At 42.8% G+C, this 16,525-nt stretch overlaps 1 protein-coding gene across 1 annotated transcript in view; it reads right to left on the bottom strand.

Moving 5' to 3' along the window:
• Positions 1–7,212: 7,212 nt before the first annotated feature.
• LOC102446851 (organic cation/carnitine transporter 2) overlaps positions 7,213–16,525 on the bottom strand; it is a 65,158-nt gene continuing 55,845 nt past the window's right edge. The window contains exons 7-10 of the mRNA XM_075900351.2: positions 16,076–16,290; positions 14,516–14,698; positions 13,271–13,406; positions 7,213–12,283 (exon numbers count right to left, since the gene is read on the bottom strand). Coding sequence (XP_075756466.1) covers positions 12,196–12,283; positions 13,271–13,406; positions 14,516–14,698; positions 16,076–16,290 — 622 coding nt within the window. The 3' untranslated portion in view covers positions 7,213–12,195. The remainder of the gene's footprint in view (positions 12,284–13,270; positions 13,407–14,515; positions 14,699–16,075; positions 16,291–16,525) is intronic.

The following is a 16,525-nucleotide window of genomic DNA, read 5'->3' as shown; positions in this document are numbered from 1 at the left end:
CTTCATGCTAGGGATGTAAAATTTCAAGTAATTGGCTAATTGAATCGTTGATGAAAATTGCTGATTGATTGATAAGGGCACCTCAGCCCAGGGCTGATGCTACACTTCAAAGGCGAAAACACTGCAGAAAACAGGGGCCAGTGGGGACTCAAGCAGTCCCCTGCTGGCCCTGTGTTCCCTGTGGCATTTCAAAGTGGCAGCACCGCATGGAGCCTGCGATCTGGCTCTGGACTCTATGTCGCCCTGCTGCTTTGAAGCACTCTTTTTGATACCTCTTTCTGATAGAGGCAGCAAGAGGGGAGGGGAAGCGACTAGTTGACTGGCGTGTTGACTATCCAATAAGCAAATGCTTATTGGATAGTCGACTAGTCATTTGCATCCCTACTTCATGCCTACCCAAACCATATAAATGCAGAATTTCCCATGTTAGTTTCAGCTTTAAAGTGAAAGAGTCACAACCCCCATGCTAAAGAGACAACTAATTTAAAAATAAACATAAATGTACAAAGGGCTTGTCCCTCTTGGTGCTCGTAGATTAGATACTTTCAGTACAGATGGCATGTGCTAAATAAGTCTCAGGGCTTAAAAGGGTTTTTTCCCATCCACAACTGCATTTGTGACTGTAAGGAAAGACACTGTCTGAATTCTGGTGGCTTAGAAAACAATGTTAAAAGCCTTGAGATTGTTCATGGTTTAAGACAGTTAATGAGTTAGTCAGAAGGAAATGAGTTCAGTTCATTCCAGGGTCAAGGACCACTGCCACACTTCCAGATGGAAGCAATTAAGATCCCTTAGAAACCAAACTGTTGAAATAAGATGAGAGAGAAAGAGAACATCTCCCTCCCTCACAGAGCGCTCACTTAAGTTGGGAATGCCTGAAAAAAGAAAACTGGGATATTAGGCAATCAGCCAGCCTTCTCCTGTGCAAACCGCGCACTTAGTAATGTTTTGTTTAATTTCTCCTGCACTGCCCCTGGCTCCAGGAAGCACAGTACTATAACCGGGGGAATTCATTTAATAGCAAGAGGCATAAAAACTATTTTATTTAGTCTGAGGGATTAATCAGTCAATCTCCCTAGGCACTTCCTGCTAAGCAGTCATATTATCTACCTAGTCTCTAAGTAAAGATACTTGAGTAATCAGAGACAGTGACAATATTAACAAATAGATTGTGTCTAGGTTTTAGATATTCAGGCGAAGAGATGTAAGCAACAAGGCTAAGTGCTGTTAGCACAAGAGGTCACAGGGGTAAGACATTGGTAGGCTGGAAAGCAGTTTCCCTGGAGATATGTACATTCAACTCTGGGACCTGGCCTGGCTCAGATGAGCAGGTTTTCTGCTGTTCTCTCTCTCATGGGTGGTCATATCTTCACCTGAATTTTCATAATGCTTCTCACTGATCTTATATTGAGGAATTACCCACAATTCAAAGCAAAAAAGGCTACTCCCAGCAGATAAGCTGATGTAGTGAAACCAACCACATCACTTTCCTAAAAAGTGGTTCTTTCCCCCACCCCCAGGGCCAGACAGCAAAGCTACAAATCACAACTTTGGCCATTTTTCAGCTTACAACAGGATGGCTCCTGGGCCAAAACTCTCACACTTTGTCTACGTCAGCTGTTTGTAACTATTCCAGGCTCACTTTTTAAAAATAAACTTTGTTATAAATTTTACATCCCTAGCATGAAGTCCTCTTGGTAGCACACCCAGGATCCCAAATTTATTTTTCAATGTTACTTGAAGGCCTTCTGTATCATCTATAGTTGCCCAATCTACAGATATATCCAGTAGAAATACAGAGAGCAGAAGCAGGGTCAGGGTATAAACACTGACACCTCTGAATAAAATCTGAGGGGAAAAATGTTTCAAAAATAAACCTAAAGTGTTCTTTAAAGTCTGTAAATCTGGAGTGTGCAAAACATTTTGACGGGGGGCAGGGAGGACACCAAGTATTTGGAAAGTGGTTGAGGGCTGCACTCTTCCATGATATTAATGGAGGAGATGTGGTGTCTGGGATGGCGGTTGGGTGCAGAAGGGAGCTTGGGGTAAGGGAGGGAGTTTGGGTGAAGGAGGCAGTTTTGACTTGGGGTACTGGACTGGTGTGCAGGGGGTTGAATTGGGATGTAGGGTAGGGAATTGGGGTACAGGAGCGGGTGAAGGGATTTGGGTTGTGAGCTAGGACAGGAGGGGACTGTGATCTGGGGCAGGGGACTGGGGTGCCAGATCAGAGAGGGGAGATGAGTATGGGGGGGGGGGCAGAGGATTTGGGTGTGAAGTAGGGGACAGGACTGCACTGGGGAGCAGAGGGTTGGGGAAAGGAGGAGCTGTGGTGCCAGAGGCAGGCACTGGCCAGGAGACTTACCAGCCAGCAGCTGTTCCCAAATCAGCCTCCCTGCCAGCCAGTGTTCCCTCTTAGCTGAACAGCAGTGCAACTTCCCAGGTGATTAATCAGCCCCACCCAGTCAGTCAGCTCTGTGCATGGGGCTCTGAGCTTCTGACTGGATGGGGCTGATTAATCCCCTGTGAAGCTGTGTGCAGATTAGAAGGAACACTGCTGCCTGCCCCCCCCCACCCCCAAGCAGCAGCCATATGTTCTGGAGCCCCTGTGCTTCAGTGGCTGCCTGTTATTGAAACAGGCAGCTCCCATTGGCCAGTTTCTGGACAGAAACCAGCCAATGAAATTGTGCTGGTGGCGGGAGCTCCTGAAGCTTTCCCCCTCCCCTTCAGACTCACAGATTTTAAAAGAAAAACCACCCCACAGCCTAGTTCTTGAGCAGCATGCAGGTGGGATAAAGCAAGTTGGGAGCCTGCCCGGGGCTTCCCACAGCACCCACAGGCCGGGTCCTGCCAGCAGGCTGTCTTTTGCCTGTAAATTATTGCTAGACTAAGTAAGGAGGCAAGAAGGTCTTTGGTTAAGGTAGCAGAAAAGGGGCAATATTTTCTGACACACATAAGTGGCTTAGGAGCCTAAGGGCTATTTTCAAAAATGACTTTGGCACTTGGCACAGCAGTGAGACTTCTGATAAGCTTCAAAAAACTTTTGTCAGATGGAGCAAGAGACTAAGTCACTTTTGAAAATGGAGCAACTCATTCAAAGCCAAATGTTTAAAGGTATTTGGGCACCTGATTCCCTTTGAGGTAAGTGCCTCAATACTTTTAAAAGTCTGGGCCTAAAGGTCACTTTTGGAAATTTTAACCAAGGAATTGGAAGACTTAGGGTCTACTCTTGACTCTGTTAAAAATGCCCGAGTTGTCTTGGGCGTATCTCTTAATTTCCGAGAGCATTAGCTTTCCATCTGTTAATTAAGAGTATTCCCACTCCGTCTAGAGCAGTGGTCTCCAACCTTTTTGAGAACGAGATCACTTTTTGAATTTAGGTGCAATCCAAGCTCTACCTCAACTATAAATACCATTGCCCCTTCTCTGAGGCCCCGTCGCTGCTCACTCCATCCTCCCTTTCTTGCCCATCCTCACTCACTCTCATCAGGCTGGGGCAGAGGGTTGGGGTGCAGGCTCTGGTCTTGGATTAAGGGATCTGGAGTGCTGCTCTTGGGACTGGCAGTTGGGGTATTGGAGGGGGTTCTTCATGCAAGCTCTGGGAGGGTGTTTGGATGCAGGGGTGCTTGGGGCTAGGATAAGGGCTTGAGGTGCACAAGGGGTTTATGACTAGGGTAGGAGCTTAGGATGTGTGCTCCAGCTGGGCACTGCTGGTGGCTCCTGGGTAGTAGTGCAGTGGGGCTAAAGGTGACCCTGACCTGGCCCTGGACCACTCCCTAAAGCACCCAGCAAACTCCATCCCAAACCCTTTTGTGCCCCCTCTCTGCTCTGTTATAGCCAGACAGAGCCCCCTCCCACCCGTCACATCCATCTTGCTTGCCCCTCTGAGGTGCCTGGAGCACACAGGACACAGAGAACAATAAAATCAGCATAGTCTTTGATGCCTTGACAGAAGGCCCGTGTATGTTGGCTATTCATGACACTGGATAACTGTGAACATAGATAAGAGGGTGATCAAGCCAATCGCTGACCAAGAGGCTGCAGAAATTGCCCTTAGCTGGCACCTATGTTGATACGATCACACAACAGTCCCGGGAGAGGTATCTCCCGCTGAGTAAAGAATGTCCAGTACTCCCAATTTAGTTACAAGTGTAAATTAAGTTCACAACTCCCTTGTAAGAACTGGCGTCACAAAGGCGAACCAGCACAATTTGGCACCATAGATAAGAAAGAGAATACGTGACCCCATGGGTATAAAGATGGGCCCAGCCGCACACTCACTCTGAGTATCAATCTACCATCTACCTGCTGGTCGGGTTATATGATTGTCTCCTGAGGTCCACACGCGGATGCCCAGCCTCGTATTCATCTTCCCGAGGAATTGAGTGACCGATCCTAGCCTGACATGCTGGAATCGAGAGACGCAGAAGGGGGTAAAAATTGTACCTGTATGTGTCCTTTTGTCTTAGTGCATGCATAGAATTAGAGCTCTTTAAAGATTAAGCTGTCGCTTGGTACCGTTATTTTATCTTCCTTTTCCTTCATAACCATTTTAAGACCTGTATTTGCTAGCAGTTAAGAAGTAGAACAATAGCCACTGTAACCGTATGCTTTATAAGTCTCTTTAATAAACCTGTAACTGTTTAAACTTTAACCTGACTCCTTCTGTTGCTGTAACCGAACCAGACACAATTAAAAGAACTAGTCAGTCAGGGGGTAGATGCAGTAAGAACTGGGCGCTGGGGTTCTGCTGCCTCCACGGGGCAGACCCTTGGGGCACTCATCAACCTCTCCTGGCTGCCCGCTGCGAAGGGACTCTTGTCCTAGCAGCTAAAGACTCGGGTGTAATAAGCTCCCCTGCGGAACCTTGGGGCACCCGTCAGTCTCCCCTGGCTGCTCGCTGCGAAGGGATCCTGTCCTAGCAGCTAAAGACTCTGGTGTAAACTTTGGGACACCCGTCAGCCTTCCTGGCTGCCTGCTGCGAAGGGACCCTTTCCTAGCAGTTGAAGACTCAGGTGTTTAATAGGTCTCACAGACCACACACTACCCCGGCCACCGGTTGACATCTGTGGAGATAGGATACAGAGTGGGAGAGGGGGCACCCTGACATCAGCATTTTCCTCTCCCTCCCCTGCCCTGCACAGAAAGCAGGAGGCTCCCAGGGGGAGGGGCAACTCCAAGGCAAAAGGCAGGAGATGAGCAGCAGTGGGGGGTAGGGGCAGCTGAAATGCTGGTACTTGCTAGCCTCTTGGCCAAACTAGTAAGGATCACCTGTCAGAGGCTCCAAAATCTACCAGTAGATCCCAATCTACTGGTTGGTGACCACTGGTCTAGAACTACCGAGGGCAGAAAAACAGTACTACCTGTGAAAAATTCAGGTACTGACATAACAAGAGCCCTGTAAGAAACAGAGAAATACATGTGTGGACTTAAAACATACAAACTACATACAAAATGTGAAAGTCATTCCCCCTTGTTCCCTTCCCCCCATTCAGGGTTCTGCAGTTCTCTATCAAACACCAATAGCGGAGTGAAAACTGAAGCTCTCTCTGTTCTTGTGGATGATCAAGGCACTATTGTCTCTTGGCAAAGAAACTATTGTCTCTTGGTGAAATTTAACTATAGGTCTGATCAGGCAAAAATACTTATGACTAATAAAAATAAAAGTCAGATAATTATTTGTTGCTATGTGTTTGTGTGTGATTTTAAACCTATTCTTCCTATTAATATGTTAAGATCTCAACAGATTTTTTGAACTTTAAAAAAAAAAAAAACCACTATTACAATTCAACATACATTGTGATATATCTTTGGAGAACGTGCACCTACTGAACACTGACACTTCGGAGATCTTATATCCTGCACTGAACTTGACAGTCGTCATATTACAAAATAAAACTGACCTGTGCATTTTTGTTCCTCTTGGCATTTGCAGTTTCTCTCACACAAATATATATATATTTCCTCACAGCAGGTTGAGAGATGGCTGGGAAAGCCTACAAAACGCTTGTCAAGTTGACATTGGATTCATCTTTTGGCCTGCGTTGACTTTCTACTTTTTCAGAAGATCCCATAGTATGATTTGGCTACATGAACTAAATTCTTATGGGATTTTGCTTAAAGACAGAAGAACACACAACGGGTCTTGATCTGGTCTCAGACTGAACTCTTGACTAGAATTTGGAAACAAACCACTGGAGAGTCTGGCTCTAGTTAACTGGGATCCTGGCCCAGGACTAGGACTCCTAGCCACAAATGGTAATATAAATAATGATATATCAAACCTAAACAGGAGTTTACCAAACGTAACTATCACAAGGTAATGTCTTAGGCAAGCACTGTACAGTAACTATTTTAAAATGAACTGTTCATGTTCAGAAACCATGAGAAGTCCTGTGGCACCTTATAGACTAACAGATTTACTGGAGCATAAGTTTTCATGGGCAAAGACCCAATAGATGTGCTCAAATGCGTGAACCTGGAGTACATCTTGGGTGTTAGTTGCAGGCACAGTGAGCTGAGGAAATGCTGCCACCTGTTGGTGGAGAATATACAGACTAGATAGGGTGCTCTCGCTTAAGAAACTTCCTGTTTTAGGGTGTGTCTGTACTGCAAGATCAGGGCATAATTTGCAGCTTCAGAAAATAGAGTGAGCATGTGACAGAATGCATCCTAGGTGACACCAGGGCTAGCTGCCTGGAGAAATGTACCCATCTGAGATGCAAGGCAAGTGTTTGGAGCAGCAAGATCCTCCCGCCACGATTTTTACCACACTAACTGGATCAAAGCTAGCACGGGTAGGTCTCCTCAACCTGGAAATTGCATCCCTGCTGTGCAGGGAGGGGACATTCTAAAAAGATGTAATTATTGGGTCGTGGGCATAAAGGATTTTTCCCAACTGGGTCACAAGAAAAAAGTTTGAAAACCGTTGCGATAGAATTCCTTTGCTTCCCAGTCACCTCTTTCCAAGCCTACAATCTGCACTCATTTGGCAGTGGACACTAGTGAAGGCCTAAGTGTGATGTTTGCTCAGAGCAAACTGACTTGAAATCTATGAGAAATCACGTTGTACAATGTGAGATGAAGCATGATAAGGCCCAGAAGGTTTGAAAAATGGAGAAGCGGTTGCCAAAAAGGCCCTTGAAAATCCATATTTCTTCTGGCTAAAGAAAAAAAAAAACATGAATGCATAAAAGAACACCAGAGCACTTCATATTTGGAATTCTCCTTCGAATGATTTTATTCAGAATTTTACAAATAATCGTATCACAATTTTTACAGGAAAATGATTTTAAGAATCAAGTAATTTAATAATATTTACATTCAGAAGAGAAACCACTCTTTGATTCTGAAAATATTTGGCTCTCTCTATACAAGGCCCTAGGCATAAGTGGTATATTAAAGTGCCCCAAGATGCATTTGAAAGCAAGGCACTAGGTTATCTAAGTTGATTTCATGTTGAGATCAAATAATTTCTACGCCTTTCAAGTTTTACGGCTCAATCCTATAACTAGTAACACACACAACATGATTCACAGGAGGTGTTTCATGGAGTTCAATAGGACTACTCGGGTGAGCCAAGCTACTCATGTGCAGAAGTGCTTGCAGGCTTAGGGCCTCAGAGAGCAATTTATAATAATGGATGAGCCACTTGGGGCAAGGGCATAAAAGATGTTAAGCTAGGCACCTACCACAGCGATGGCAAGCAGTTTCCAAGACATCTGCACCATGGCAGTCGTATTATTATGGATCCTCTGATCAAATTAAAGTCTATTGAAAGATGATAGTCTCACCACATGTCTGGAAGAATAATGTACATTTTAAATGTAGCCTGCATTCACAAAGGCAGCCCTGTCCAAAGGATTGGAGACCAGAAAACCCAGGTTCTACACCAGTCTCTGAAACAGACTTTCTATGCGGCCCCAGCCACCTCCACTTTGTGCCTCTCTTTCCCAATCTGTAGTTTAGGAGTGCGAAAGGAGGTACCAGCACTGGTGAAGCTAATGTCACAAGTGCTCTGAGATCAGCTGGCAGAAGGTGCTACAGAACAACACATAAAATCAGCACTATATATTATAATGTTAAATTCACAGCCAGATTCGGAAGTAAAGCTACCAATTCTAACTAGTGCTCGGGAATGGCAGGTAATCAACCTGAGCATTTCCATAACTCTTCACAAACATTCGTTAACTCCAACACCCTTGAGAAGTGGTGTTATCTTCATGTCATGAACTGGGAAACTGAAGTCACTTTAGCCTTGGTACCTATCAAAGTGAAGAAGGGGGTCAGTCTCAGAGCCAGAACTAAACCCAGTCATTCCTGGTGCCTAGCCCTTGTACTTGTGACCATTAGGCCATGTCTCTCATATAGAAGATAATATAAATGATGGGGGTTCTCTATGAGCTAGGAATCTTACATACCATACAGGCAGGCAGCAATTCCCAGCAGATGAAGAAAAGAATGTGTGAGCCATTCTGAATTTTCTAAAGCATCCTGACTTCATTTTGTATGCTATCCTGGTGTAAATATTACAGTGGATTTACCATCTTAGCATAGCCCCTCATTCAGGGGTAGAGTCTGCCATCCTTCCAACGAGCAGTACCATAATCCTTTGAAAATAGTAAGACTACTCACAGAATATGGTAAGGGTGACAGAACAGGGCCCTCAGTTATTAACTGAGGTAGCTATAAAGATGACTTTAACTGTACATGTTTATGTTCTGCTGCTAACTAATGTGCTTGTACAAATGAAAAACTAGAATTTAAAAAAATCTTCACACAATAGCAGCTGCAACTACACGATTCACTTTGATAACATCACCTCGGAACCCCACCTGGTACTAAAGGACCCTGTTCTAATGTTACTTTTATAAGGCCTTTCTAGTTTAGAAAGTGATTCGTGGAAGGAGGGAGGCTTCTGTTAAATTTACATGGTGGTTTCTTTAGAAAGGACGGAACATTCCCAAAACCTGACTTTGCAAAAATGTTACATTCAGACTGGAGCAATTCAGAAGGTCTCAATGCCACCGTAACCTACAAAACATTACAAACTAGTGACAGGCGAACAGAATCTTTAAAGACCACTATTAAGTGTGTCTCTTGAAGCTATGTAGCACTCAAAATGACTCTGCCAAAGTTTAGGTATGATATGGTGCCACCAATTATGCTAAGCACCTCCAGACTTTACTTGCTATTCCCATTAACGGGGTCACTGTAGGTTCAGGTAATCACTTTCAATGTAATTTTTAGTAAAATGAGTACATTGTTTTCAAGATCAGAGAATCCACTGAGTCATACAGAAAAATAACCCACATGGGTTGTGCTATGGAGTGACAAAACCAATTGTGAAAACAGTACATAGGGTAAACTGTTAATTGTGACTCAGACTAATAGAAATATCCATATACACTGCAGACGCATGGATGATATTTTGTGTTATAGTTTCCATTTTTAGAAGACTAGTGTGCATTAAAATACATGCTGTGTCATCAGAATTGTTCATTGTTGCCATGATTTATCTGACTTGCATCACAACAGAGAAATTCCCCATTCATCTGGCTCAACCATTACTCTTAAGATTGCTCAGTAAACACTGGAATGTTTAAAAATTCAAGAAAGAAAAACTCACTGTCAAGTGACTTAGAATAAATCAATGGAGAAAAGCAACAGCTAAATGAGGTGTTAAGGGCATTTCAGACCTTGGCCAGGAGTTTATCCCAGTTTTAGATTAGGCATCAACTAAAAGCACATGTGCTATAAGATTTCAAGTTATATTTTAGAACAGATTTCAATGATCTCATGCATAGGAGAAAGTTCACATAGACACAGAAAGGCAGTATGTCTACACTTTGACTTGGCACTAAAATTCCATGTGTTTGGTGCCGTTAGCCCTCCTGTGGCTAACCATATTGTGTAACCATGTTGTGGCTACGCTATTTTTAGCATGCTAGCCCTCTGCTAGCTAAAGCAGGCACATTTCCTAGAGTTGGGCATTACTCCCCCAGTGCAAACTGTATACATAGGTTCGAAGTGATACAGAATGTTTGTTTGTGGTAGGAATGTTGCAAAGTACAGTGCTTATGAGGGGAAAATGCAAACAGAGTCAAAACACTGTAACCAGAGTGAGCCAAAGCAGACTCAAAGGAGTCGCTCTTGCCTTGATAGTGACAAGTCCCTGACAAGTGGATTTTATAAGGCAGTGGTATGTGAGCTGAGACCGGTGTAGAGTATGGTGTAGACCCGTGTCAATTTTGCAAAACTTACTCCAGATCTCATAATGGCCCTAACAGGACAAGGGAATGTTTAAGGGAGGAGCATGAAACAACAAATCTATCTTTAAAGGTTAATAGGGCCTTGCATGTTACTTGCAGCTCCCTTTTACCACAGGATAATTTATCGGTTTTATGCCCCCAAATCCAGTAACACTTGACAATGTCTAGTTACTTCCATCAGATGATTAAAGAGCTACCAATTGCACATCTGATAAGCGATTTAATAAAGGGATAAGCTACATCAAATCTCACACTTTTAACCGTGGACATGCAGAACTACAGGACCAGGTCAGGATCAGCGCTCACTCCCCCTCACCCCTCCCCAGCACAGTGCAGTATGTGACAAAGGTAATAAAGAGAGAGAGGTCTACAAAATACATCTGTAAGGCAAGAGGATCTGGTGCCAAACCTGCTGCTACAGCATGGTCTGCAGGGAGAGAGGAAGGCACACTGGCAATCAAGATAATTAGCTGCTACTAAATTTAACACAGTAGTAAAATGTTAAACATTTGTAAACAGCTGATTTTCCAGAAAGAAAAACTTTTAACTGTTTTGATCACTGGCATGTAAGTCTATTTATTAAACCATTCCAAACAAATTTAAATACCACAGAATGCTTCATGAAATTAACTTCTTAAACCTCTCCCAGTGTGAAAAAATGTGCCCAAATGAAAGAAAAACAGAAGTTTTCCTGAAAGACACACAACTGCTACCAAGGCAGCTTCTGTGATCAAAAGAATTGGCTCTTGGCAGATTTTCAACACGATTTCTTGGCATTTACGCTTTAAAAACATTCACTGGTTCCATGATATTAGTGAGAAAACAGAACGCGTAAAATGACATTCATGGCTCTTAGGTAAGAGCTTGTGGCCAGGACTTGAGACTAAATGTCGGTCTCAACGACACCCATGTAATCTCACTGCAGTCATTCTATGTGGGTGCAAAGAGACACCGGAGAGTAGAATTTAGCTCTATATTGTGAGGAAACTGACAAAAAAGAGTAAAACAAGAAATAAAAAGTTTTGAAAACAGACATACTGCCCCCAATCAAACGGTGCAGAATTTAGCGGGATTAGCTTATATACTGTATCCTAAAAGGATAAAAGAAATACCGATGAAACCTATTTATAGTGTTAAAAATAAATAAACATCTAGGATGCACCCCAATATCAGATGTAAACAGCTTCACCCTGTGGTCATATTAAAAAGGTATTTCCAACAATCAGAATTATTTTGCTACCAAAACTTAATTACAAATGATTTGTGCATGAAAATCTCAATCCATTTCCAGCTAAAATAAAGTCAAGTTTTCAAATTCATTTTTTTCCAAAGTTTTTCTTTGTTTCATCCCTGGAGTTGTTCAGGAATTACGCATGTGCAAAGCCCCCTGTGTACGATTTATGTCATGATATAAAATTGCCAGGCTAGATCTTTTCACAAACTTTGTTACTTTATAACAACCGGCTTGCCTGGGGGCAGATATGGGTGTGCGTGCACGTGTGCGCATGTTGAGAAATTCAGCATCACAGGCAGCCTCGTCTTATAATTTGGAAAGAGCTGGCAATTTTTAACTCTTGTTAACATGCATTATCTTAAGTTCCTTAAGGACTGAAGTCAATCCTTCAGCTCTTATTGACAAGCACCTTTTAGAGAGTGAGGTCTACAGTAAGAGTGTCATAGTCTCATAAAATTATAAACTGCATTTGTCCAATATAGTTCTGTGTTACTGACATTAAATTATTGTGGCTGGAGATCTCAACACAGGGATTTGCAGTATCTACATTCTTTTTTGGAAAACAGTATTTCATTTAATAAATAAGTTTATAATTACAGGACAAAGTGTTGCTGCTAACCCTTTCTGGAAGGAAAATTAAATGAAAAGTCAGTTCACTTTTCAGTCCATCATGAATTGTACAATGTAGTGTCATCAAAAAGATGTGCTTTTAAGAATTGCTGGGTTTTCCTCTTCATCCTTTGAAACCCTGGTGCTATTAGATGTATGTCTGTGCTTGAGTCTGTAAACAAGGAAAAACAACCAATAGTGAAATTTCTAACTAAAACAGTACCCTTCAAAATCTTAAATCTAAGTGTGTCCATATGGGTCCTAATTCAGCAAAGTATGCATGTGTTTTACTTTAAACACCCAATGACTGCAGTAGAATGAATCACATGCTTAAGCACATTCCTAAATCGGAAAGTGAAACGCTGAAAACTCTCAACAACCTCTCGCGTGCATGGGATTTGAAAGTGCCAAACATTACAGATTGACACGCAGTGAACTTTCTATGTATACTCATATCAGAAGAAATTATTTGGATGATGAACTTCAATACTATGAAACAACATTTCAACATTTGTACCATGTTTGCTGCATGTCAGTGATGTATGTGTATGTTAAAGATCTTAAAATGGGGTTATACTCTTTAAAAGATTATATAAAACGGCTCATTTTAACGTGGGTATTCATGTTAGACTTCTAGAGTCATAGAAATCTCAGAGTGAGCTGGATTCTATTCAGAATCATGGCTCATCAACAAAAATCACAACTAAATTCCACCAGCAGAACCAGATTCTTCCTCTGTCACCTGTGCAAACCCATCAGAGACAAGCTGTACATGCCTACCCATGCTTGATTAGTCATTTAATTTGCTTGATCCGTCATTTCTCGGACATTCATCCTTATAACTCCTTACATCTTTTTGTTCCTTTCTGAAGAGCTCCCTCCAACCTCTGAAACAACTTTTAAGCAGTACTATGCATGGTATGCACTACATATTGACCAACAGTCACCCTGCTGTAACTCCATTGACTTCAGTGGAGTTCAATTTGGCCCATTTTATTGATTATTTGAGAGCTTAAATCTTTTGTGTACTATCCCTGAAAGATGACTTATTTGTGGGGGAGGGGTATCAAACAATGAAGAGGAATAATGTATTCTATGTGGATATTTTTCTCCGGGATGGTAGAGTTTTCTTGAGAGAAGATCAGAAGGTAAAACTTACCCTTTAACCCTCAGCATCTGTTCTATGGTGTCTGGGAGAGGTGTGCCATAGCTTTCTGGGAGAAACAGAGTAAGGATTCCTGTCAGCACAGTGAGGCTTCCCATAAGGATGTAAGGCAGGAATCGGTCATAGGCACCTAAAAGAACACAGGACGTGCCATCAGGTATATGTCACCACCATGATGAACCTGTGGTTAACATCTGGGTCCTCAGTAAAATGTAAACATACAGCTTTATAAATTGCAGTACTGGTTGGACCTCCCTCATCTGGCATCCTCATCCAGCATCATAAGGGGATTTTCCAAACAAGGGGAGGTCCTTCCCAATATGGCCCATGCTGCCCCCCGGCTAGGACTCCAGCTAAGCCCTGATCAGCTGTGGCTCCCCAGACTGGGAACTCAGTGGCTGCCGGGGCCAGGGCTCCACGGCTGCTGGAGTGGCTGGGGCTCCGCGGCTGCCGGGACTTTGCGGCTGCCTCAGCTGCTGGAGCTCCCAGGTTACCAAGGGCTTTGCTGCTGCTGCCAGCCCCCACTACTGTCTGGTAGCAGAGGCCAGAACTCCCTGCTGCACCACCCACCCCTCCCTCACATGGGGCTCCTGGCTGAGTCGCACCTCCCCCCCACTGCTCCTGCTCTGTGGCCCAACTTCCTTATACGTGGGCTCTGTGGTCCAGGAACATCCGTGGTTCACTGCTGCCAGATCAGAGAGTCCCAGTTAAAGGAGATACAACCTGTACCATTGTGCTTTCGTTAAAAAATGTTACGCCTATAGCACACATAATTGCAAAGATAACTTTTACATAGAAAAAAAATCATTCATTTCCCCGAGTCTCCAGGTAGCTTGAAAAAAAAAGCTGCGAGAAAACAGTGAATTGCCCCATTTATCCTGATGAGATGTCAACTCAGAAGCCTAATGAAGAAATACTCCAAAATGCAGATCCTCTGTGAGGATCATTGCTCAGTGATATTTTGAGGAAAAATTTTCTTCAGGGAACTAATGGCCAAATACTGATCTTGTTATATGAACAAAATGTCTTCGAGTTCTACACTTCCAAATCACAAAGTGTTGAGCAACATGAGAATTTCTAAATGCCTTCTGGGAGCTCAGGTTACCCACTGAAAAGAATAAAGGCAGCTGTGATTCTATTATACTATTTGTGTTGTGCTACAAAGCAGCCTCTGACTCAGTTCTGGATTTTGTTTCCATACTAGCCAATTTGGCAGGAGAGAAATAGCTGGTATCTTACCAAGGTAAACAAAGTAAGGCGAGAGGATGCTGCCCAATCTGGAGGCCATAGAACTAGCTCCAACTCCCATATTCCTCACGACTGTTGGGTACAGCTCAGCAGTGTAAACATAAACCATTGAAAAGGAAGATGTAATCCCAAATTTACCCAGCATCACCAAGATAATGGACAGGACATGAAGGTCTGAAAGTGAGATCCAATCAGAACATCAGAAAAACTAACAAGCTTTTTGGTCACCATAATTCTAGTGTTGCAGTTTCTTGGTTGATTCATTTTAATATAAAGGCTCTTAATAAAATAAAATACAATACAATAAAATAAAATAAAATAAAACCATCTTTCTCCTAAGGTCATCCAGTCCTGCCATCTATAGAGTTTGAGAACAGATAGACAATTTAATGAGAAACACATTGGCAATGTATTTCTAGAATTCTGGTTTTACCCTAGCTAGTGGGACCCTAGCTAGCTAGTTTGTAATAAAACACATACCAATGTACAGGTAGTTTAAATGCCAGGAGTAACTACCAATATACCGCATCTGTCACCCATGGAGAATAAGCAAGAGTTCTTCCTTTCATTTATTTATTTTTTGATTTGTGGTAACATGCTCATACACCAAGTCTTAAGCACATGGTGAAAGCCATCAACAGATCAGAATGGTAACCACCTCTGGTATGCATAGTAGAAGTCTACCTCCTCTAATATGCCTAGCAGAAAGCTACTTACTGGTGGGGTTCTGACTATATGATACCTTCCTTCACATTTTTTTTAAATGAATAAACATTCACCTTTTTTAAAAGTACTATACTTGTACTTTTTATTATTTATCGCAAAGGCTACCCAGTAGATCTCCTGAAATTTAAGTCCTTAATGAGACCAAAGAAGGAAAACTTTATTGGCAATTGGCTCTTCTGTAGAAAAGCTCTGCAGGATTATACCAACTTACATGGTTTTATTAGATTCCAGGGGTATAAATTAGGGCAAAACCAGGCTAGAGTCTGAATTTTAACAGACCATAAAGAGAACTAATCACCTTTTAGAGAAAAAAAAGGCTTAGGAATATGTCTGGTTATGTCTACACTAGAGCCAGAGGTGTCATTTACACCTCAACTCTGACATACCTGGGCAAGCTCTGACTAAACTAGTGTGCTGAAGAAGTACAACTGTGGAAAGTGGCAGGAAGGGCTAGTTACCTTGAGTATAGAATTAGGGTTTCAGACACGATCATACCATCCCACGAACCTGTCTTGCTGCATGTGCTACTACGGCTGGCCTTCTATTTTTAGCATACTAGCTGGATCAGAGCTAGCCCAGATAAATCTATGTGAGATGAAAATTACACCTGCAACTCTAATGTGGACACATTCCTTGTACATTCCTGTACAGCAGCTAACAGAGGTGGAAGGAAATGGCAAGGACGGGTAAGGAGAATCTGCATTTGGTCTAAAACTTGGGCTAAAGAGTCTTCTCCTCCACAATACTTCACATGGTTGCCCAGTGCTAGGCACTGGAATTTAACCATTAAAAAAGTCTGGTTTATATCAGCTAAAAAGTGCATACGTGCAGGGACCAGCTGAATGAAGAGAAGGACGCAGCCTCCCAGGAATAACGCAGCAGCCATCGAATACCGTCGGGGGAGATTTCGGAGAAGCACCCAGGCTATAACATAGGCGGGGACTTCGATAACCGCAGAGAGGAAACAATTTACATAGGCATCTCCATGCAAGTTAGGAGTGTCAAGTGAGAGGCCAAAGTAGCCCACAGAGATTATCATCCTGAAAAACACAGAAAATAAGAAAAATTAATCAGACGGACTTGTTCCTGCTTTTTCTCAGCCTCCTATGGCCACAGACAGCCAAGTGCGCCTCACACAATTACTGTTCAAAATATGTAAATGTCAGTACCTACTAGACTTTCTCAGCTTTGAAGCTTGTGTCAGGTAGATTTACTGCTGAACGCAGTGATGTAATAGACTTAGACAAGGCCTTCTAGAGACTGAATTTACCTGTT

Source organism: Pelodiscus sinensis, chromosome 16 (assembly GCF_052426305.1).
Source record: "Pelodiscus sinensis isolate ZL-2025 chromosome 16, ASM5242630v1, whole genome shotgun sequence".
NCBI lineage: Eukaryota > Metazoa > Chordata > Testudines > Trionychidae > Pelodiscus > Pelodiscus sinensis.
Note: the sequence above shows the minus strand (reverse complement) of the source record. Positions and strands in the feature narration are given on the sequence as shown.